General features: G+C 35.4%; 1 protein-coding gene across 1 annotated transcript in view; it reads left to right on the top strand.

The window, feature by feature from the left end:
• The window catches only part of LOC126734121 (rhamnogalacturonate lyase-like), a 44007-nt gene that overhangs the window by 12255 nt on the left and 7837 nt on the right, over positions 1 to 23915 (top strand). The window contains exons 3-6 of the mRNA XM_050437654.1: positions 7002 to 7242; positions 7298 to 7553; positions 11117 to 11352; positions 15455 to 15638. Of these exons, the coding sequence (XP_050293611.1) occupies positions 7002 to 7242; positions 7298 to 7553; positions 11117 to 11352; positions 15455 to 15638 (917 nt within the window). The remainder of the gene's footprint in view (positions 1 to 7001; positions 7243 to 7297; positions 7554 to 11116; positions 11353 to 15454; positions 15639 to 23915) is intronic.

The raw sequence follows: 23915 nt of genomic DNA on the forward strand, positions 1-23915 counted from the left end.
ATTCCAATAAATTCCTGCCCAAACATTTTTTGGGGATATTGGGCATGGCCTTCCCGAAAAACATACGGATTTTCATTATCCCAGTATCTACAGTTATGTCTGTTCACCAGGCCATTTAAAAAAAAGGTCGATTCGTCACTGAAGCAAATGTTCTTCAATAAATGGGGATCGTCGTCAATTCGCTGGCACATCACTTTACAAAATTGAATTCTCCTATCAAAATCATCTTCTCCGAGTTCATGAAGAATATGCATTTTATAAGGAAAGAACTTATTTTTTTTTTAAACTTTATGTACCGAACCAGTGGAAATATTTGTTAGTTTTGCAGCCTTTGGTATTTGGATCCATAGCAAATTGTCCTAGTACTTCAACTTGGCATGCTTCATCGACAACTCTATTTTCATATTTTTTCTTATTGCAAATCGATCCCGTCTCTTCAAATTTTCGTATCAATTCTAATACGTATTTATGGCTCACGTTTTTATCTTGATACCTTTCATTAAATGCTCCCGCGGTTCTGCGAGCACACCGATCTTGAGCTCCATAAAGGCTTTTTAATTATTTCTAGTCTTTCGGCTAGCGTATACACCATTTCATTAACTCACTGTTTTAACTAAAATCGAAAAATTGCACGCGTCGAACTGACAGTTTTAACCCTTAACTACTATCCTCCCTATAGTAAAATATTACAGCTACCCGCGGGTCAATATGACCCACTTTTTTATTTTGAAAATAAAAAACTGTTTGATCAAAATAAACTAATTTATTCATAGAAAATAATGAAATAAACATTAATAAACAAATTTTGTTGGCCAAAATATCCTAAACACACTTTGGGCAGATTTTTTTTGAACATTGCTGGCAAACTGGTATTTTGCAGAAATCGCAGAAGGTGTTCGTTTTGCGGTCCTTTTTCGGTGGGCAGAAAGCACATTTCTTTCTCTTGGAGGCACCCTGAGCCTGCTGAAGAGCACAATGCGTTTCTATAGCAACCCCAAGTATATCTGCAGTCAGTTCTCTCAACCTATGTGGTATTTTGTTGTTGCAAACTCTCGATCTCATATAGGCTTCGCATAGTTGACGACCAAGATTTTTTAGAAAATTTAATCTACAATTTTCTTTTCCTTCGGCAGCAAATTGATAGATAACTCTGCTGTTGATTGCAGAAACGTTTAAAATCATGTGAAAAATAACCATTGGTCATCGGCGTGTTTGTCATCCTGCGAGATGTCGAATATGTTGCACATTTCTGGTCTAGTGCATCAACACCGGCTTTTGTATCGTTGTAAAATAACACTATATCCGGCTTTTTTGATGAGTCGTCTACAACATTATCGTTATGCATTGTCGACAACAATATTACGGATTTGTTTTTTTTTGGGAACGTGAGACACAATAGTATGAGTAGAGGTAAACCCGAAAATGGAGGACTCTACTTCACGTTTTTTTCAAGGTAAGAATTCGGGTGGAACAAATCTTTTATTCTTCTTGACTGTGCCAACATATGTAAGCTTACTATTGAGAAGTTCACCAGTTAATTCCATTGATGTGTACCAATTATCTCCCGTTCTGTTTCTATTGGTCCCAACCACAGGACCAACTAAACGAAGTACTGTTTCTGTCGGTATAGACACGTTAGACCGATCACTGCGTTTTCCGGTGTAGATTTCAGAATTAATCATATAATGTGATTTGGAATCTGCTAAAATTTGAATCTTGATGCCGTATTTCGCTGGCTTAGCAGGCATGTAAATTCTAAAACCGCAGCGCCCTCTAAAAGGAACTAACATTTCATCTACGGTTAAGAATTCAGAGGGCGTGTAACACATCATTGAGTTTTAAACAAATTCATTATAAATTTCAGATATTGCAGCCAGTTTGTCGACTTTCATTCTCTTCCGCCTGGTAACCATATCGTCGAATATTAGGCAACATAATAGGAAAGAAAAACGTGCAAGAGACATCGTACAACGAAATATATCTCTACCTGTCCCGTCGGTAGCCTATAGAGATCGTAGATCTTCGTGTCCAGATTTAAAAGAACCCAGCAAATATGAAAGGCCTAAAAACGCCTCTATTTCAATTTTATCGGTCTACAAATATATATATATATATATATATATATATATATATATACAGGTAGTATTTTAGTAAGTAGGTAAATTTTGATAAAAAGCATGACAAAAGGTCATTCTTTTTCTTTGTGTTAATGGCTAAAAGAACGCTGTATAATAAAGGAAAATTCATCAATTTGAGTGATAGTCGACCATCATCGATTTTTTCTTCCCTTTTTAAATCGAGGGTTTTAAGTGTACACGTAAATTGAATTATTTCAAACTCTGTGGTATATTTTAGCCATTTAATCTTTAGTCAAGAAACCTTTTGCCTATCAGTACCGGTACTTCGTCTCACTAGTAGGTATGTTACCGAAGAGCTTTGGAAATGCCAGAAAATCTTATCGGCTAAGACCAACAGCTGTAAATTTGGATTTACCTCTAAAAGAACGTACAAGCTGAAACCAGTCTCGTAGCATCATAATTTTAAAATCATTCGATATTTGTTTTTTTACACCTTTCAATTCTTGCGTGATCACTGTCACACTCAAGGCGAAGATAACCTGATAAAAGTTTTGTTTGTTAAAAAGACAAATTGTTTATCAATTGTCTCAAGAGTTGGTTTCTTCTAAATGGCATATAGAAACGTAACCGGTATATTGATATTTCGGTTTTGCCCTACGCACCGTGTTTGAATGTATTCTAACTCACTGAAAGATATCTATTAGGTTTATTATTTTACTACTAAACACATGAGGAATTTGGTCAGATCATCTGACTCCAATTATTTTTGTCCAATATCTATATCTGAAAGAGTAAGATTGTAAACTAATAATAAACGCTTAAGTCTTACTTTATCCGCATCGGTGTTAGCACTATTTTTAGAGCCTTGTATTCGTGACACTTGCGACATATTTCGATGTAGGGCTATTAAAATTTATATCAAGTACCAGTAAAAACATCAAAACTTGCTGTCTGTAAATCCTTTTTGTAACCTGTTCTCTTAATAGCCTTTATGCATTTGACGAATGTTTAGGTAGCTTGGTAAAAATTACTGATTGGGATTATCTCGTTTTGCGTAGTGGCTTTTATGTCGGATATATTAACTTATAAATTCTCGTATATTTATTTCCATCTTTGATTAACTTATTAAACGTCCTCTCATATCCGCCACTTTTATATATATGCCTTAGGACAATTTTAGTTTTCTACGAGGAAAAATGTATATATCACTTTATATTGTATATATCACCAATTATCTTAACCATCGTCCGGAGACTGGTAGACCTGGATAGCACTGGAAGAAACAAACGAGGTGAGACACTATTAGACTACTGTGCAACCTTGGGCCTAAATATACTTAATGTGAGGGACGAGCCGACATTCGTCAACGTACTACGCAGAGAAGTAATTGATCTAACCCTAGGCAAGGAACGCATCTGTGACCTTATGATAAATGATGGTCACGTACCTGACGAACCCAGTTTTTCAGATCATAAGTTTATAAGATTCGAACTAGAATCTGCGGATAAACTTCAAGGATTTACAGGAATCCCAGGAAAAGGGACCCAGACGGAAATCCCACTGGAGTCTGTAAAAAGACACTAGGACGCAACTGGAAAACTGCCCACCGTCCAGGCTAATAACAATCTAGAGCTCAAAGTGAAATTCGAGAAATCATGTCTTCTAAGTAAACCACGTCAGGCTGGGAATACCTCCTGGTGAAACCAAGAACTGAGTGAGCTTAGGCGGACAGTAAAAAGACTCTTCAACAGAGCAAAGAAAATTGAAGAGTGGTACCAGAATATGCATGACTCGACAAGGCAATAGTCAAAGAACCACAACAGACTTTTAGTTCTTACATAAATTCTACTGGAAAGTATACGATAGCCGAGGACGTTTAGTTTAATGTTGAACACACACTTCCCGGGATCGGAAATTCTCCCATCAAGACAGTTCCAATATCTGTCTCCTGTTATTCCAAACAGGAACAAAAGGGAGAACAAGAAACTGGTAAAAATGGTTGTAACCTAAGGAGAAAGTAAAAGGGGCGATAGACACCTTCAAATCATTTAAGTCTTCTGGAATAACTAGTATGTCATGTCATATCATCATGCTACAGCAGGACAAAGAACTGCTGCTACCATGTTACGTATGCGCGCCAGTTTAGCCGGCGCACATACCAGGAGTTTGAAGGTAGTATTCCTACCAAAAGTGTATCATCTGTATTACATAATTCCGCCTGAAAACAGAGAAAAAGCTTATAAAAGTTACATCAGAGACGACGTTCTATAGATTAGCGCTCTACATCGATACTAATATGCCTACCAAACAAGTAAATATTGTGAACAAGCGATTCACGAGATAACCCAGGGAGTCGAGCAATCTTTGTAAAATAAAGAAATCGCCCTAGGAGCCATCTTAGACATTGAGGAAGCATTTGACAACACGTCATATGATTCAATCAATCATGCCACAGCTGCACGAGGTATACATTCTATGATAGGTGGTGGGGACAAGCAAATGTTAAGTCATAAGAAAGTGACAGCGAGTTTCAATAGCACCACGTTAAAAGCCAAGGAGTGGAGGGGAACACCGCAGAGGGAAGTTCTTTCAGGACCGCTGTGGAACCTTATATCAAAGATAGAACTGGAGAGACAGCATATCTTCGCTGTGGGATACTAGCACGAGGGGGCAACCAGGCTTACGTATTTAAAAAGAAGCAAGAAGCTCGGACCGTTATCGAGCACTGGTGCATGAAAGAACATCTAAGGGTAAGCCCCGCAAAAATGACCCTAGTTGCCCTTACAAAAAGGACAAAACTAGAGCTCGTAAGTGGTCTTTGGGGAATACCTGCGAGTCGAAGATGAGGTAAAGACTTACGTTTGACCCTGGCTGTAAAACGCAGCTACAAGAAGTAAGTAATAAATAACAGGCCACGAAAACTCTTATATACTGTAAGAGAATGCTCGGCAGATCATGGGGACTCTCATCAAAAATGATACACTAATATGGTGCCATGCGGCAGAGAGGAGGACTGTTATTCAGAGCTGTCAATGACACACACACAATGTCAATGACTTCTGCACTACAAAACCTAACAGCGCTAGGCCCGCTACCAATACAAGGAGCTACTGTTGAATGGCACAACGATCCTAACGAAAGTTGGACACAATGTCCTATTTTTGACAAAATATAGGACGTTTGGCGAGAGGTATCCAGACCTGAGACCAACTGATGAGAGAAGGGGCACTAAAGGCCGAACCTGCGCAATCATTATAGGATATTAGGCAGCAACAAACGCTTTAGAACAGTTTAAGACTAGGTCAAAGACTGTACCAAACTGCTGGGCGAATTTTGCGAATCTAGCTAAAGAGCAAAACAGGCTAAAGATAATCCTATGACAGAATATACCAACCATGGTGCTGTAAGAAAAGTAATCCAACTTGCAATGAAGAGGACCATTAACAGACTCATAGGCCCAGAATCAGTAAGCGATAAAACCGGAAAAAGGGATCAGACACTGGTTGGAATTTGAGCATAACAGCTATTGGGAACAACTGCTAATGCTGACACTCTCCAAACAACTTTTGGGCGACCCGTCCAGGAAAGGTGAGAACTTACTGGGTCACTGCAAAAGGTAGCAGGACTGCTCATGCCATACAACCTGCAGAAAACACCTACATAGACTCGGTAAAGTAGATACACCGCTATGTAGAGATTGTGAGGAATAGTAAGAAACTATGAAAGCATTTAACCAAAGCAGGACTACAGTACTGGTCGAAGCCAAACCTTTTTCATAGAAGATAAGACTGGGCAAAATACTGGACTTCCTAGAAGCAACAGACCATGAGCATATGGTAGTAAATCCATGGGCCACAATAGTACTGCAACAGACCATAGTGCAGGGAATCAACGACGTTGTATTACCCAGTGAGGAAGTTCCCACCTTATCGAGGGTTCAAAAACTACCGGTGTTCATAAAAAATTTCTTCGCCAACTATTGTTTTCTAAAATCTTTAAAATTCTTTAACGCGAGTTAAAAATGATGTTTCATTATACTTTAGCTAACTAATAAATAGACCTTTGGCATCCTCCTTGGTGCTAGAACCAAAAGTTTTAGCTATTCTTGCTACTTAGTTAGTGTTAGTTCTCAGTTGGGGTCTTTCTTTATCTTAAAACGATGAAAGTCAGATTCTTTGTCGTAAGCTTCGCTTATTATTAGAGGCCTTAAAAAATTTTATGAGGATTGATCCAATAAATTCATTACACTTGCATTCTGACCTACATTACTTAAATCTGCTTCTAGAGCATCCTAAGTGAAATAGGAGTCTTAAAACATCTCATATATGTCATAAAAGCCCTGCACGACAAGAATAGAGCAAACGTAAAAAAAAGGAAAACCCTCAACGGATTTTAGCATCGGAAAACGTGTCAGACAAGGCTGAATTTTCTCCCCAATTCTCTTCAACATATACGGAGAATGGATTATTAGAAAGGTTCTAAAAAACTGGCAGGGTGGAGTCTCTATTGGCGGAAATAAAGTCTCAAACAGCCTTTTTTTTTATAAATTCGATTTTTCTTTTTTAATCTAATCATCTGCAGATTATTACTAAAACATATACGTATACTCCTTTTTATTACATTTTACATACTTTCCTTAATATAGTCATTGTTTGAGACCGATATATCATTCTCTGAAATTCTGGGAGACGAAGGAATAGGCAGCTATTTTATCTTAAGACAGCTGATTTTCGATTCTGAGTCTAATGCATCATAGTAATGGACTTTAGTCATATGCCCTAGTGACAACTTCCGAATTATTACTTTTCGCACTTCTTTTTAATTAGTGATAAAAGATCTAAAGAAACAAAAGGTCGACTTAATATTTAGGCCTATTTTAATGTATAAATACAAATTTTAAAATAAATTTTATTGTTATTTAAGGTCTATCGATATAATGCTACAATCCTGACACAAGGTACTAATCAAGAAAGGAGTGGTACTATTCCAAATGGTCGTGAATTAAAAAACTGTACATCCGTTCAAGACGCTACATGTCGATTTCCCAATGGTACTTATTATACCAAATACGATTACGCCGCATACATAAAACAAACCAACTACCAAGGGCTTTATGGTAATGGACATGGAGCCTTTCTAATTTCTCCCAGCAGGGAGTACCATAGTAAGATTCTATAAGGTCTGCTAAATTATTGAGTTTAAAGTTTCATTTATTTAAGGTGGTGGACCTTTGCGACAAGACATTACTGTCCATGAAGAATGTCTAATAACAAACTATTTTAGTAGCACACATTTTGGTTCAAGCGTGGTTCGTGGTCCACTGGGATGGACTCACATTTATGGACCATTCTTACATTACTACCCTACTGGAACAAGTGATGATGATATCATGTCTAAAGTAGTCAAGCAGGTTGAAATTGAAAAAGCAAGTTGGCCATATTCATGGATGAATGATACCGAGTACCCGTTAGAAAGGTAAGATATTTTTTTTAAAGGAAATAGGGTAAACGAAAGAGTTTATTATGTAACGATGAAATAAATTACAAAAAAAAACTTAAAATGTCATATTATTGCTGTAGCGTTTTACTGTTACTATGCACCTACCACTAAACATGATCACCTAAAACTACTAGAAATATTTATTTACACTGTATTTATTTTTTTTATTACTATTAATTAAAAGTCACACCAATATTTAGATTTGAACTGATCTCCTAGCAGTAAGGCTTATTTACATACTTACTATTTTCCGTCTTTACGTTTTTTTAAGATAAGCTAGCAGGAACAGGTAACGAAAGCTATCCCAATCTCTCAATCATCATTGATATTTGATGTTAACTAGTTTAGCCAAAGCTCCATTGTGCCCAATATGACTAAATATTGGAAAAATATTTGGCAATTTCTTCCAAGTAGTAGTAGTAGTAGTAATCGTGGGGGGACATTAGCCGGCAGGTAGACCTAAAAGTCAATTTTTGCCAACTCCTAAAACCCTGTCATCACCGCTGACCACCCTCTTTAGTCTACCTAAGCAGGAGATCCGTCCTACTAATTAAGTGCAGGCCCTCCAAGTAAAGATTCTTTAGTTTCTTTCGTAGCAGGGACAGAGCACTAGGTGCTAGTCCATCCTTCGCAATCTCCTATAGAATGATATGCTGTTTCTTCCGTCAGGCCACATTTAGCGTACAACGAGCTGTGCACCACGCCTTAGATATGCAGATGTCGGTTGGGTCTACGGTTAGGATATCTGTTAAGATTCCGGACAGGTCTGCTATAGACAGGGTTGCTCTGTGCTGTGAGAGCAGCCATGCTATCCTAGCTTAACTTGGATTTGAGAGCAGTTCTTTGGCCTATCGACAACTGCTGTTCCTAATCCCATTTTTCCTGATCTTTTCCGATGCCCAGTTCTCTAGGATATGGAAAATGTCTCTCTTACTTAGTCCAAGGTAGGCGTGGCTAATCGGTGGGAAAGTTGATCCGCGCCTCGCAAACACGTCCATCCGCTTATTGCTCTCTACTTCTCTGTCTCCAGGAACACACTCGAATCACCTTCCTCCTACTCAATGTGTCCAGTGGATTCCTGCACTATTGGACCAGTTTAGAGCTGGTCCTGTGTGCTGCCTGTAAGGCAGCTGGCGGTCGGAGTAAATGATTATTTTAGTCTCCGGGCCCTCTTTGCCTTCCTGGCTAGTGGCGATTTTGAGAATGGCGAACACTTCGGCTTGAAAGACTGACGAATGTCTTCCAAGCAAGAAAGCTTGTCCTTGATCGGTGTCGATACAATCTTGAATCGTCCGTGTACCATATTTGCAAATCCTTTCGAGGTCGCGCCTCTATATTAGACCATTTTTCCTTACTTGTTTTGTCACAATTGACAGAGAGGCTCGTTTTCCTGCACTACCTTTGAATTGGACATGCACTCATGCGATCACACCCTACTTCAATGAATTTGCCTATGACTATAACCAGTCTATCATCAGCATAAGCCTGAGCATAGAACCCTTCCTCCTCAAGCTGCCTTAGGAGACCGTCCATGACCAGACACCAGAGCTTTGGCGATGGGCAATTTTCTTGCGGGCACCCAACGCACTCCGATCTCTGCTCAGTGATCCCCAGAGCTGAGCTGGCAGTCCCCTCTCGCAGCGCTGATCTGACTCAACCGACCAATGAAGCCGGTGTGTTCATGGTCTGTAGAGCTTTCAGATCTGATTGGTTAACTTATCGAAGGCTCCTTCAACGTCAAAGAAGAGTGCTAATGCAACCTCCTTATTGTTGATGGCTTTTTTAATTACGGCGTGTAGACCAACTTCAGTAGACCGCCCTTTTGTGTACACGTGTTGATTTTTATGGAGTGGACTTGCCTTCAGAATTACCTCAGTTAAGTGTTTCTCATCATCATTTTTTCTAAAGTTTTCATTATAAAGGGCGATAAACTCATAGCCTATAAGACTTGGCCAGGCTATAGACGTTTTTGCCCGCTTTGGGCATACAGAACACATTCGCACATATTCCATTGCTAAGCTAGCCCGAAAAATATCCTTTAATTGAGGAAAGATCAAGTTCAGCGCACGTACCGATTACGTATTACTTCTACCGCATGTGATCACAATAGGTTTACAAGTGTGAATTGAATGTAATCTATAATATGTTTCAAGAAGTTATTCCTTTATATGTTTGCCAATACGATTACGTAATTAAGCCAAGAAATAAAATTATATGCAAAGAAAAAAATATATATATATAGTTTATAAGATAAAATGGCGAATTAAGAAAATAGTTCATTAATGTAGTAAATTAATATGGTACTTTAATATAGTACATGCACGTTCCTGAACTTGGTACTGTGTTCCAGGTTAGCCTTGGTGGTAATAGACAGTCGAATAATACGGCTACATCGTTATTATCGGGCTCGTGGAAAATTCCAGTAACGTAGACACCTTCCTGGAGCTGGTTTTAAACTCCTAGAATAAAATTACCAAGTTGAGAGAAGCTTGACACCACAAAATATAGTGAAAAATGAAAAACTAGTTAAAAAACTCTTAAGAAAACAATAAAAGTAAATCTTATTATAAGGTCTGGGAGTGAAAGCTTATTTTTTACCTCTGATGGACGGGGGTTTCAAGCCTATGATTTTGTTATTAAGATAAAAGTCCTGTTTTCAGATAAAGACAATATTTTGCGTTGGTGTTCTTTTAGGTTATATTTAAAAAAATTAAAGATAAGTTGATAAGAAGCTTTCAAGAGATAATATTAACAAATAGGAAAACTTTACTTACGTACGGAATCAAGTGAATCCCGCCAAGCGAAATCAGTTACGGCCAATATCACAAATACTCAACAGCAACAAACGTTACGCCACACCCAATTAATAAAATTAAAATCCAAACCCCACATAGGATGATTAACCTTAAAATACCTTAATTTTTGCTCTCATTACCACGCGTACCCATAGAAGCTGAACAACTGATCCACGTTAACTAACAAGGTAAGCACATTTCAAAATGGCTTGTGAAGAGAAACAAATGATGACCGGCTTTGCGATCTAGATAAGGATAGAAATCCGGTCATATGGCGATACTTTGCTGACATGACTTTATGTTACCAAGACCTGAAAAATAACTTAAATTCGAAATATGCGATCGAAATCCATGATAGCTGATAATTTGTGGCCTGATTTTACCGCACAACATTTATAGGTAGTTAAATTTTAAACTCGAATTTTATATAAAAAACTTGTTCACTTTTTTAATTTTTAATTATGTTATGATTATTTGAGAATTACAATCTACTTGTATTACAGGATTGATGATTTATTTATTATAATATGTATAATACTCATTTAATAAAACTTAAATTTTTTAATGTAACAAGTTATCCGTTAATAAATAGGACAGCTAATATTCGTAACAGTAATTTGCGAGTTCAATAAAAAACAATTCAAACTCGTGCTAATTTAAGATTATCCATCTAAAGCCTAAATCAATTTTTATTTTTATATTTTAGTTCCAAAAGTTAATTTTCTACTTTTTATTACCTCATAGGGCACAGGTTAGTGGATCAGTGAGTGGCCAAAGTAACGCAACCATCGTAATATGGGATTCTTTGGACGAAGAGTTTGATGATAATAGTTACGGCTATTTATACACTACAAATACTGACGCTGAGGGAAATTATATTATCAAGAATATTCGTCCTGGTACCTATAGGATGGCAGCATTTCCACGTGCTGGATTAGGTACAGATAGCTTGGACGAGACTAATGTAACTTTAGAAGCAAGTAAGTTTTTGAATTTATTTCATATTCATTTAGTTACTTTTTCTGAGGTGGTATAGTCTGAAAGTATACAATGAAATGCAGCTTTCTACCGTAAAAAAATTTACTTAAGTAATCAAGTTGGGTGACCGAGAAGGCCAGTTAATTTTACCTCTTCGCTTCATGGCTCTTAATTGTTCCCTTCCCTCTGTTATGTATTTAAATAAGTACGACTGTTTCTTGAGCAAGACTTTTATTTAAATAATTACAAGACATTCAACAAGCCGTTAAGCAACCAATATGTGACACGAAGCAAGGCAAGACATAACCTCTTTATTTGTACTGAGCGACCTGACAGATGAAAACTTAAGTTACGTTTATATTTTGTACAATGCTTCGTACGGTGTTAAGGCGCATTTACATCACCCTCTTATCTTTTGAATCCATTTATATGAAAAATTTAAAATTTTGCACATATTATTAGCACCCTAAATACTACTTTTTGGTCCCTAGCTCATTTTACAAAACTTGATTAATTGATTTCGCTCGCTATCAACGCTGGAGTGCAGTTAGATGCCTTCTTAACCAGAGAAAAATTACGATATGCTAGCCTGACATAGGCTCTATTTACTCAATTTATTATCCCATCTTTTTTTCCGCAAAGCGAAATAAAACTGGTATTCTGTTACATAAAATGAACATAAAACATTCTGCATGAAGTATTTTATTTATTTTAGAATTTATTATTGAAAAAATAAAATAAATGAAAATGTCAGTAAGAGTTTTCTATTTTAAAAGGTACTCAAGAAGGCCGCCTGATTCAGCCTACGAAGTGTAAGAATAATTTCGTCCCTCAGAAGGTTAAGGTATTTTTCGGCATTTAGATTGCCATCATTAAAAAAGGGCTCTATAATTTGGTTTCCTAAAATGCCAGTCCATACATTAACATTCTGAGGGTACTGCGTACTTTTTGCGATACTCGTGTGTTTATTTTCTGTTGAGTGACTGATGGATTGTGACGACCATGAATAGAAAAAGACGACTTCTCAGTAAATAAAATATTTTCTATAAATGCAGGATTTATGTTCGCCCTTTCCATCATTTATTTGCAAAATTCCATTCGTTTCACCTGAACCTCATCAAAAATTTCTTGACTAGTCCGCAATTTATAGCTTTTAAATTTATTTCGCTTTAAAATACCTCGCACAATTCGCGGCGGAATATCAAGCTTATCAGAAATTTAGGTACTGTTACAAGAAAAGTTTACCTCAGCCACAATGCAAACAGCAATTTCTTAAAGTTCCCTTTCTGACCCCAACTTTCGAATAAGGTGGCTCTTCGACATATGCTTTTGCACTGTTCTCGACGTCTGATAATATGCCCCACTTTGACATTTCCAACGTTGATGCTTCCCAGATTATTTTGGCTAGTAAAAAACTCAAAAATAAGTTAACATCTGGTGTAGACGGTGTACCTAGCTTCTTGGTGCTCATTGATGTCCTGGCTGATCCGCTGATTTACATTTTCAACTTAATACTGTTAACCGAACAGGTTCCTGAAATTTGGAAGACTGCTAAAATAATACCTAATTTAAAAGCTGGGGACTCTGATCAATTCGTGAATTACAGGCCAATCTCATTACTCTATAACTTGTCAAAAATTTTCGAAATTATCCTGAATCGGTCGCTATTTAGTCACGCAAAAAAACTCATCTCTGCAGACCAGCATGGATTTTTTAGCGGGCCATCTTATGTTGCTAGCTTATCCTGTCTGTCTAGCCACATCTGTGAATCACTTGATGTTAATACTCAAGTCGATGTTATTTATACCGACTTACAAAAAGCTTTTGATTGGATGGATCACTATATTTTGCTGCATAACTCAGTATGGTTTTTCAGGGAGATTATTTAATTTATTTCATTCCTACTTGACTGGTAGATCTCAATATGTCGAATATGACGGCTTTAAATCGAAAATTTTTAACGTAACGTCGGGTGTGCCACAGGGTTCGAACCTGGGTCCGCTCCTGTTTTATTTTTCTTATAGATGTCTCGATTGAGTCACTCACTTGTCATAGGCTGGCTTTTACCGGTGATTTGAAGGTATATTTAAATGTATATGGTTTGGAGGATTGTGTTTTTCTTCAGAACTGCCTAAATACATTGGAGATATGGTGCTGTGTTAACAAGTTAGGCTTGAATGCGGCTAAATGTAGTGTGGTCAGTTACTCTATATCAAAAAACACCCTAAAATTTTGATTACTTTATTAATGATACTATTTTGAGTAGTTTAGAGCAAATTACTGATCTTGGTATCACCTTTGACTCTCAATTTACATTCGTTTCACACTTCAACAATATAATCAAATCAGCCCTGAGAAGGCTTGGGTTCATAAATAGAAGTTCTCAGAGTTTTACTTTAAAATCTTCATTAAGACTGCTTTTTTGTTACTTTGTAAGATCAAAACTGGAGTTTGGCTGAATTATATGGAATCCGCTCTATCAAAATCATGTTGGTCTCCTTGAATCTGTTTAGCGTAGATTTGCTAGCGAAGTTTTTGGCCTTCAGGCAGGATGCATATATCCAGTTAGAGGGATGATCATCGTCAACTGGAACGCTTCAATCTACATCCATTATATCTCAGACGAATGATCTTCCCTGTAAAATTCCTGCATGGGTTACTGAATGGATTCATTGATAGTCCTAAACTTCTTTCTGGTGTACGTTTCATGGTGCCTAGGCTTAATGCTAGACATCCCCTAACATTCTTTCTGCCAAGGCCTCATACTAACATCCTGTTGAAATCGCCACTATATACAATATGCGCTATATTTAATCGGATCTGTCACATGTGTGATATACATTTCTCTCCGATTCATGTGATTGTTGATATCTTGGTGGATCATTAGTCTTGGGATTAAGACCCATGTGTTTAAGTTATAGTTAGTAGGTATATTGCAGTTAATTAAATCTAATTTTGTTGAATATGTGATTATCTTGTTAAACTTTCATAATTGGGTTTTTATATCATATTAATAGTTATTTGTTCTAATTTTTTTGATAACTTTTGAGATTGTGACTTTACTTTTTTCTTTTCTTTTCATTCATTCTTTTATATTTGTTTTGTGTGTTTTTTCTTTAAACTATATTTTTCATTGTTTTGCAACTGTTTCCTGTTATTGGGCAAGTTGCCTGTTGGAAATAAAGGCTTATTATTATTATCATGGCATTTACTACGATCTTCAGTCACATAGCCATCCCTATCAAATTTTGCAATAATTGCCGTGGTCGTAGGACGCACCGGCACGGGTTCGTTTGGATATTCAAAGGCAAATTTACCGACAATATCCGCGGCTGAATTACCCGAGTAATATCATTTAATAATTTGTGTTTTTTTCTTAACGGTATAAGTAGACATGTTTTGTTTATTAACACGCAAAGTAAAATGATTCCGACGCGACAAAGACAAAATCGAGCCGCCGCGCCTGGCCGGCGTAACTTGTTTTTGTCGTACCAAACAGAGTCGTTCGTGCCTTATAGTTATGTGGAGGGGCGCAACTACATGTCAATCTTATGCAAAGCCAGTACTGTATGTGTATAGTCTTAACATCCTACTTATTGTCGATTGAATCAGATATAGAACACGTGCAATTCTTTTTTGATTAAAACCTTAGCTTCCACGGAATGCCTTGTATGTCGACTGTTATCATTGTTAGTATTAAAAATGTACCAATTTTTGATAAAGCTTAATACTTTACTAGTCAAACTGTGGTTTCATGTAAGTTTAAGAACGGATAGCAGTTTTCAGTGAAAAATAAAAAATGTCTAAGCACTGATAAGAGCAGCACATTTTTCACATACCAAGTCGGTTTAAATTAAAAAAAAAGATGTTGGATAAACAGGGTTATGCCATAATTATTTTGAGTTGTGAATTTTGACCTTAATTGTACTTTAGTATTTCAGTAGTATGTGTATTTTATAAAATGAGGTTTCCCGAAAAGTTTGTAATAAATAAATTAATTAATTAATCCTGTCTTATATAAATGGAAGACTGCTACAACTGTAGTTTCCAATAAAATGTAATTATAGGAAAAATATCTTACTAGTTCATTTTGTCTTCTATTAGATGAAAACGCAAAAGTGAACTTCGCTCTTGAGGAACCTACCGATATATTGTGGTCTATTGGTGAAGCGAACCGACTTTCCAGTGAGTTTAAATATTCAAATGAATTGCGTAACTACCAATGGGAATGGAAGCCACCTGCAACTTTAAACTTTACCATTGGCCAAAGTAACCCTGCAGAAGACTGGTAAGCATTATTAGAACCCTTATTGAATATATGATTTTTAAAAACTCAAATTAAAGTTGGGAGGCCTAGGCTGGGATTCTAAAATCACGACTCGATCTCGATACGATCACGACTTCGAATTCGATCGCGACTCAGTCGTGACGAGAAGGGTGATTCTAAATTTCAATCGTCGGCTAAACTCGTTTTATTCGATTTGATTTAGGTTTCTTGGTATATATTTGCTATTTTCCCTAATATTTGACCGATGGAAACGTCAATTGTCTTTTCTATTGATAAACACTAAGAATTTTCATTTATTTTGTTAATTTTTTTCGCCTTCGTGTTTTTTTATTTAAATATATGCCTATATTATTTCTTTAAAATAAAAAATTGTCGTTTAAAACCACCACTATCCATTGGAAAATCATAATTGAATTTATGGAAAATCACAAAAACTTGTGTTTATCCAGTTTTGGTTTTAATATGGCAACATGTGTGCAATCAATAGGACCTAGAACACCAGGGAAATTGGATCACTCTATAAATATTAATTTATTAATTTATCTAATCTCTTATATTTGAAAAATTAATGAATCGGTCAGCAAGGTGATTGTCAATAATTTCAGTAATTTTATGGATCCAATGACTTGTAGTAGTTTCGCTAATTGCAAATTTAAAATCTTGTCCAATGCTTCTTTGGTAACAATATGTGGCATAAAATCTTGATATATGTACTAAAACTGCTCATTCAATGGTAACTCTATTTCCTCTGCCTCTATTATTAACGGAAGGTTGTGAAAAAAAGGGTTGAATTAAATCTATTAGTTGTGTTTAAGAAAGCTTCTTCATATACTAATGAAAACCTGGTATCATAGATAATATATATAATAACTAGAAATTCCTGGTATGACTATTGGTAAATAATAAATGAAACAAAAAGGATGCTGTCACATTATGCACTTACTAAAAAAGGTGTATACGATATACCCAAGCGTGTCGTCGACAAATCGTTAAAAAATAGGCAATCCGCAAGACACTCACCACTAAAAATTTTATATAGAATCAGTCATATCGAGTAATCGTATCGAATCGAGGTTTTAGAATCCCAGCCCTAATTTATTTCCACCCTTAGTAATGATAGACATACCAACAAAAGTGTTTATTTGTGGGATCCTGGTGAGATAAGAGTCAATATGTATACCAAGGAATTTTAGGCAAGCTAGCCTGGCTTTATCAGCGTCAGCCTCAGAGCATATTTTTTACACTACACTTGTATCCTCCTCACTGCCTAAGAAGCGTTGACAGAAAGACCCCGGACCAGAGGCTTCGCCAAAATTATGAGTGTCAACAGCATATTGGCAGGCAAAACATCCTGGAAAACTCTTACCGAGACCATTTAGATACATGATAAATATTTCTGTGGCTAAGATTAAAAGCCACTCCTTATTGTACCAAAGATGACGTTGAGAAAACTAGGTTTCCTTCACCAGACCCAAGGCAAACTGTCTAATCCTTCTAACGCAAATAAATAATCCTCCTCAATCCGCAATTCCTAAGGATTGATAGTAGCAGATCATGGTTTATCGTATCAAATGCTTTCGACAGATCAAAAAAAGAGTCCGACAACTCTTTTTTTTGTGTCAGGGTTCTCAATCACAAAGGATATAAGCTTCAAATCCTCTAACTGAGTCGAATAATTGGGCCTAAAACCAAATTAGTTATTACAAAAAATATTTTGCATCTTTGAAAAGTTCATAATGCAAATATAAATGGATGGTGTTATGCAATAATGGGTCAACCCACCGTAGCGTAGGTTTGTTTTGAGAAAATTAGTAAATATGTTTAGCAAGTTACAGAAATTAAAAATTATTAAGGACTGTTTGTAATGCCAAAGATATTGTGTTTAGTCCTGCACTTGTCTAGCGTTGTGAGCGGGACATCCGTCTTGTTGAAACCAAATTTCCTCAAAATTAACATCCAAGTTCCGTACAGCGGGTATAATATCTTATTGCAATAAAAGTAAATATATCTCAGAGTTTAAGGTACTATCAATTAAAAAAGGCCCTACAATATGATTGGCTAAAATACCAGCCCAAACATTTACCTTTTGCGGGTATTGAGTTCGTAATGTTACACTCAAATGTAGATTTTCCCGAGACCAATATCTCACGACTGAATTATGTTGACCTAGAAGAGAAAAATATGACTCGTCTGTAAATAAAATATTATTTGTGAAGTCGTCATTTTGATCAATTTTTTCTCTTAAGGTTTCACAAAACTCCAAGCGTTTTATTTGGTTTATCTTCTGGAAAAATTTCTTGAGTGTTTTTAATTTTATAGGCTTTGTACTATTCATTCACATATACTTCAAGTTTACTTGTATAAAACATTTTAGTATTTGACAGAGCAAGAATTAATAGCAGAACCAGTTTAATGCTGCGATTCTGCCTGCCACAGTTGGACCATAGCCTTAATTCCTTTACTAGAACACGAGTATGATATACTTTAAAAGACACGATCCCACCTCCTGAGTGCCTTTCCCTCCACGATTTTCAGTCTTAACATTAAAAAATCTCTGATTTTGGCTACCTACATGAATTCCCAAATTATAAAAATTAATCTTAAACTACCTCTACTTCTTTACAGTAGAGGTACTTATCTAATAAAAAGCATTCTGATGAAAATTAAATATTTTATAATTTTATAGATTTCTTAATAAGTTTCTATTATTCTACATTTATGACGACGGTTGTCCCTTGATATGATGTTATGACAATATCAGTATTTACTTGTGAAAAAATCGGCCTCAATCCCCGTTTTCCCATGATGCGGCACAAACTGCATAAGTTTTAACTATCGTAATAGTTCACAAAAACACTCAAATGCACCGTGTTTCCCTTTCCAATCAAAAACTAAAGAAACAACACAGAACTTCACATATGCCAAATGTCAACACAAAGCCATTTGTCAAGATGACATCAGCTTTTGCCTGCGGTGTTGCCATTTCAAATTTTTTAGAAGCGGTTTTAAGAATCAGAATGTAAATTATTTTTTGTCTGCTCTGAGGATTTTATTTTTGCGCTTAGAATAACATATATCTATTTCTACTTTTTATTTTTAATCCAAAGTCTAACATCAATAAATTAAATTAACATTATTATATGTGTTAATATACAACTGAAAATGTCCTCTTTTGAAAATGCGTGTAAACTTGACAACAGAGGATCGATGAATAGGTTTATAAGCAAAACACCCCCTTTGCCCCTATGCACATGTTAAATCAAACCAAGTAGTTGTTTACTAATTCTAGCCTTTCAATGTTCATCGTTCTTTCAAGTTATCAGCTTTTAAAGTTCTTCTTTTAGGTAAAGACAGCTTGTTACGCTTCTAACTTTAATTTTCAGATCATATTGATAAGGATTTGAGGCACTCAAGGAAGTGCATACATATTAGTTCTTCATTTTATTATAGAGAGAAACTTTTTTAACGTTGTAAAAATACTAACTTTTCCCTGTTTGTATATTTTGTAGTATCTGTTTCAGATAATCAAAATTTTGACTTGTATCGGTCATATCAAGACATTCATAACTCTTACAAGAAATAACAATACTCTAGCCTCTTGCCGAATTAAAAAGTTTGTGATAAAAAAAACTAGACACCCTTATTGATAAAAAAATTACTAGGGTCATCATACTATCGATGTAAAAATTTATCAAGCGACGGATTGATTGACCGTCTCTTTAGATAAATATATAACTAGAAGGCTGACGTACTTTATATGTGAAAGTGTATGTGTGAATAAACCAACTAGGGGTTTGTAAAAAAAGTTACTAGTGGGTCATCATAAATTCCAGCAAATCCAAAGCGTATGAAAGAAGCAACTAGCGGTTGGTAAAAAAAAAACTAGTGGGTTGTCGGATCTTTGTAGTTAAAAAGTTTATGATAAAAAAAAATAGAGGTGTCTAAAAAAATTACTAGTAATTTATAATACATGGAAGTTAATTCGAAGCGTATGAAGGAAGCTCGGATCTTTGTAGTTAAAAAGTTGGAAGTTGATAAAACAAACTAGGGGTTTCTAAAAAAAAATGAGTAGTAGCTCATCGTACATAGAAGATAATTCAATGTCTGAAGAGTAAAACTAGTGGATGCTAAGAAAATACTATACCAGTGATATGTAATCCTTGTAGTTTACTTTAAATACAGGGGTTAGCCAAACTTGGTGGGCATATAGATAGGCTCAGATAGAAGATATTTTCTTAATAAACTTCTGTTCTAAAAGTCTCGGGTTTTTTTATATCATTGATTTTGTGTTATTTTCAGGATTTTCAAAAATTATTATTATATATATTATATATATATATATATATTATATTATTATATTAAGCCTTTTGACATATTTAAATTTTTTCAGCATATTTTTCACGTTTTTTTTTACATTTGTATTTAGTCTGTAATGTCTCCTGAATCTAAAAAAATCAATATCAAGTACAGGGTGAGTTTTTCAAAGCGCGGAGTAGTATTATGCATTGATAATATTATTTATCGATGACGTGCTCCTGCACTATTATTTGGTTAAGCATTCTTCACATTTTAAAAATATTTTGGACTATACAGGGTGTTCCGAAAAAGCAGGGCACTACAAAAGTTAATTTTTTTAAATGGAACACCCTGTATTGCAAAACATTTTTGAATTCTTTGCGTAATTACCAATCTTTTTTGATAATGGTTTAATATGCCAAAAATTAATAGTTTAGGAGATAAATCAAATTTTGTTAAAAATTTAGAATTTGCACGCATCTCTTTAATATTAAAATTTAGCACCTAAATTTTGAATACAGACTTAATTTTTATCATCAGAAGTAAAATAAAGTTACTTTGATATGCGTGCTATATAAAATTATTAATTTTGTTATACAGGGTTTTTTTTTTGAAAGGCCAAACTTGCCCAACTTTAAATATAAAAATCTCTCTTATTTTAAATGAAGCACCCTGTATATTTTCATGTCATCTAATAGCTTACTTAAGAGCCTATAAATTTTATTTATAATGTCCTATCTCTATATCTAACAGTTTTTGAGATATCATGGATTTTTCTGTTTTTCTCCTGTAAAAACTGACAATGCCGACTTAAAGTTTTGAAGCACCTCGTATTTTTTATGTATCCATCAAGGCGCCGTGGAAACAAATGAAAAAAATCTCAATAACAAAAAGACAGTTACATTAGTTAATTAGAGATTAATAGTTAGATTTGTTTTAAGGTGTTTTTTAGATATTTGTTTTCAATATTAAAAATGAATTATTCAAGAAATGAATTTATTGATATGATTTTTGTTTTGGGTGAAGCAAATAAAAATTGTCTGCTAGCTCAAAGGCTATATAGAGAAAAATATCCTCAACGGCGCACACCCGATTCCCGCAGTTTTCGCGTTGTTATGGACCGATTTATGACGACTGGTAGCGTAGATCTGCCAAAACGTAATGTTGCTAATAGGGTGGCAAATGAAGGTAAAGAACTTGAAATTCTTTTGCAAATTGAGGAGGATCCCCACATTGGTAGCCGTAGGTTAGCCTTACTTTCAGATGTTTCGCAGACAACGGTAAACCGGACAACACGGAAATATAAATACCACCCATATCACATTAAGTTGCATCAAGAACTTCACAATCAAGATTTTCAGCTACGTGTAACTTTTTGTGAATGGTTACTTCGCAAAATTGAAATTAATCCAAATTTTGTTAATTATATTATGTATTCCGACGAGGCGACATTTAAAAGTAATGGTGCTGTCAATAGGCATAATATGCACTATTATGCAACAGAGAACCCTCATTGGGTACGTGAGGTTCAGCACCAGAATCATTGGTCCCTTAATGTATGGTGCGGCATCCATAATAACCGTATAATTGGACCATATTTTTTTAATGAACCTTTGAATGGGCATTCATATCGAGTATTTTTACAGCAGCAATTGCCTGAATTATTAGAAGAAGTCAATCTCCAGGAACGGCAAAGTATGTGGTTTCAACAAGATGGTGCGCCTCCCCATTTTCATCGTGCAGTAAGGGAATATTTGGATCAAGAATATCCTCAAAGATGGATTGGTCGCGGAGGATTTGTTGCATGGCCGCCAAGGTCTTGCGATCTTACGCCGCTAGATTTCTTTCTGTGGGGTTATCTCAAAGATAAAGTCTATGCGACAAAACCAACTACAAGGGAGGATATGATTATTAGAGTTAGGGATGCCTGTCAAACCGTAACACCAGGAATGTTATACCATGTTCGACAAAATATAATTAAAAGAATTAATATTTGTATCGAACAAGGAGGACATATCTTTGAACAGAAATTAACTTTTATTATATAAAAATAAGTGAATTTAATAAAAAGAAACGTCCATAAATTTGTTTCATTTTATAAGAAAAAAAATAACACGAAATGAAGAAATATAAGTATATTTCAAAAACTATTAGAGATAGGGACAGAATATTATTAATAAAATTTATAGGCTCTTAAGTAAGCTATTAGATGACATGAAAATATACAGGGTGTTTCATTTAAAATAAGAGAGATTTTTATATTTAAAGTTGGGCAAGTTTGGCCTTTCAAAAAAAACACCCTGTATAACAAAATGAATAATTTTACATAGCACGCATATCAAAGTAATTTTATTTTACTTCTGATGATAAAAATTAAGTCTGTATTCAAAATTTAGGTGCTAAATTTTAATATTAAAGAGATGCGTGCAAATTCTAAATTTTTAACAAAATTTGATTTATCTCCTAAACTATTAATTTTTGGCATATTAAACCATTATCAAAAAAGATTGGTAATTACGCAAAGAATTCAAAAATGTTTTGCAATACAGGGTGTTCCATTTAAAAAAATTAACTTTTGTAGTGCCCTGCTTTTTCGGAGCACTCTGTATAGTCCAAAATATTTTTAAAATGTGAAGAATGCTTAACCAAATAATAGTCCAGGAGCACGTCATCGATAAATAATATCATCAATGCAGAATACTAATCCGCGCTTTGAAAAACTCACCCTGTACAAAATACCGAAATAATTCGTTTTGAGCTCAAGAAGTTAATACAAGTAGCAAAAAAAGTTATGAAAGGTAACTTTAACTTGATGCAAAAAAAAACTAAAATCTTTGAAGATATTCAGGTAGTTTTAAAAACTTCTCCAGTTAATACTCTTTTCAATGATATACGATGTGTAACACAAAGCCGACTAACTTGCTACAATTCATGACTTTAAAGGAAAATATAGTAAAAAAAATATATTTTTTAAATTTTATGTATTTATTTCAAAATTACAAATTTTGTTGAAACTGCGCTCCCCTGGCTCTTATACATGCCCTACATCGCCGTCGCATTTCTACATATATAAAAATCGAGAGGGGTTATATCAGGGGACCGTGGAGGCCATGCGATGGAACCTGCTCTTCCGATCCACGAATTGGGAAAAGTATTGTCCAGAAATTCTTTAACGGCGACCCGATAGTGTGCAGGACACCCGTCATTCTGAAAGACGATTGGCCCGTCTTCATTAAATATGGGTATATCAGCCAATAATAGTGGGAGATCATTTTGTAAAAAAATGAAAGTAATTGTCCCCGTTGAGGTTTCTCGGCAAGTAGTGTGTACCGATGAGGTGTCTCCCAATCACACCTGCCAAAACATTAACACTGAATCTTGTTTGGAAAGACTTGGCTCTGGTCAAATGCAGATTTACGTTTTTGTTTTCCCAATAATGTAAATTATGTTGGTTAAATATCCCTGCACGTATAAATGTTGATTCATCTGTCCATAAGATGCTTTTTAAAAAGTGTCCATTTTCAACGTCTGCGTGAAGCAAAAAGCGGCAAAATTGTACCCGTCGCTCATAGTCGGCTTGTAGAAGACCTAGAATAGAGTATCACTATGCCAGTAAAAATTGCGGAATTAAGTTGTTAATGTAGTATAAAATTACCTTGCACTGGGGTGTAATGGAAAGGATGCCTTCCTTCTGCCTTGACAACTGACCATGCTTTCCATGTAGAAATGTTCAGATCTGTAGCTACTTTCCTTGTACTAGTGGTGGAATCCTCATCGAATGCGCGAATTACGTTTTCATCTACAGCAACATCATACTGCCTCCGATTGAACCTCGGTTCTTGAAAATTTAGATTGCCTGTTTCCCTAAATCGACGAAAAGTGTTAGCAAAAGTGTTGTGGTGGGGCACACGCCTATTGGGGTATTGCTCCTCATAAATTCTTTGTGCTTTTCGCGTATTACCATTGGCTCTTCCATAAGCA

Source organism: Anthonomus grandis, chromosome 3 (assembly GCF_022605725.1).
Source record: "Anthonomus grandis grandis chromosome 3, icAntGran1.3, whole genome shotgun sequence".
Lineage (NCBI taxonomy): Eukaryota > Metazoa > Arthropoda > Insecta > Coleoptera > Curculionidae > Anthonomus > Anthonomus grandis.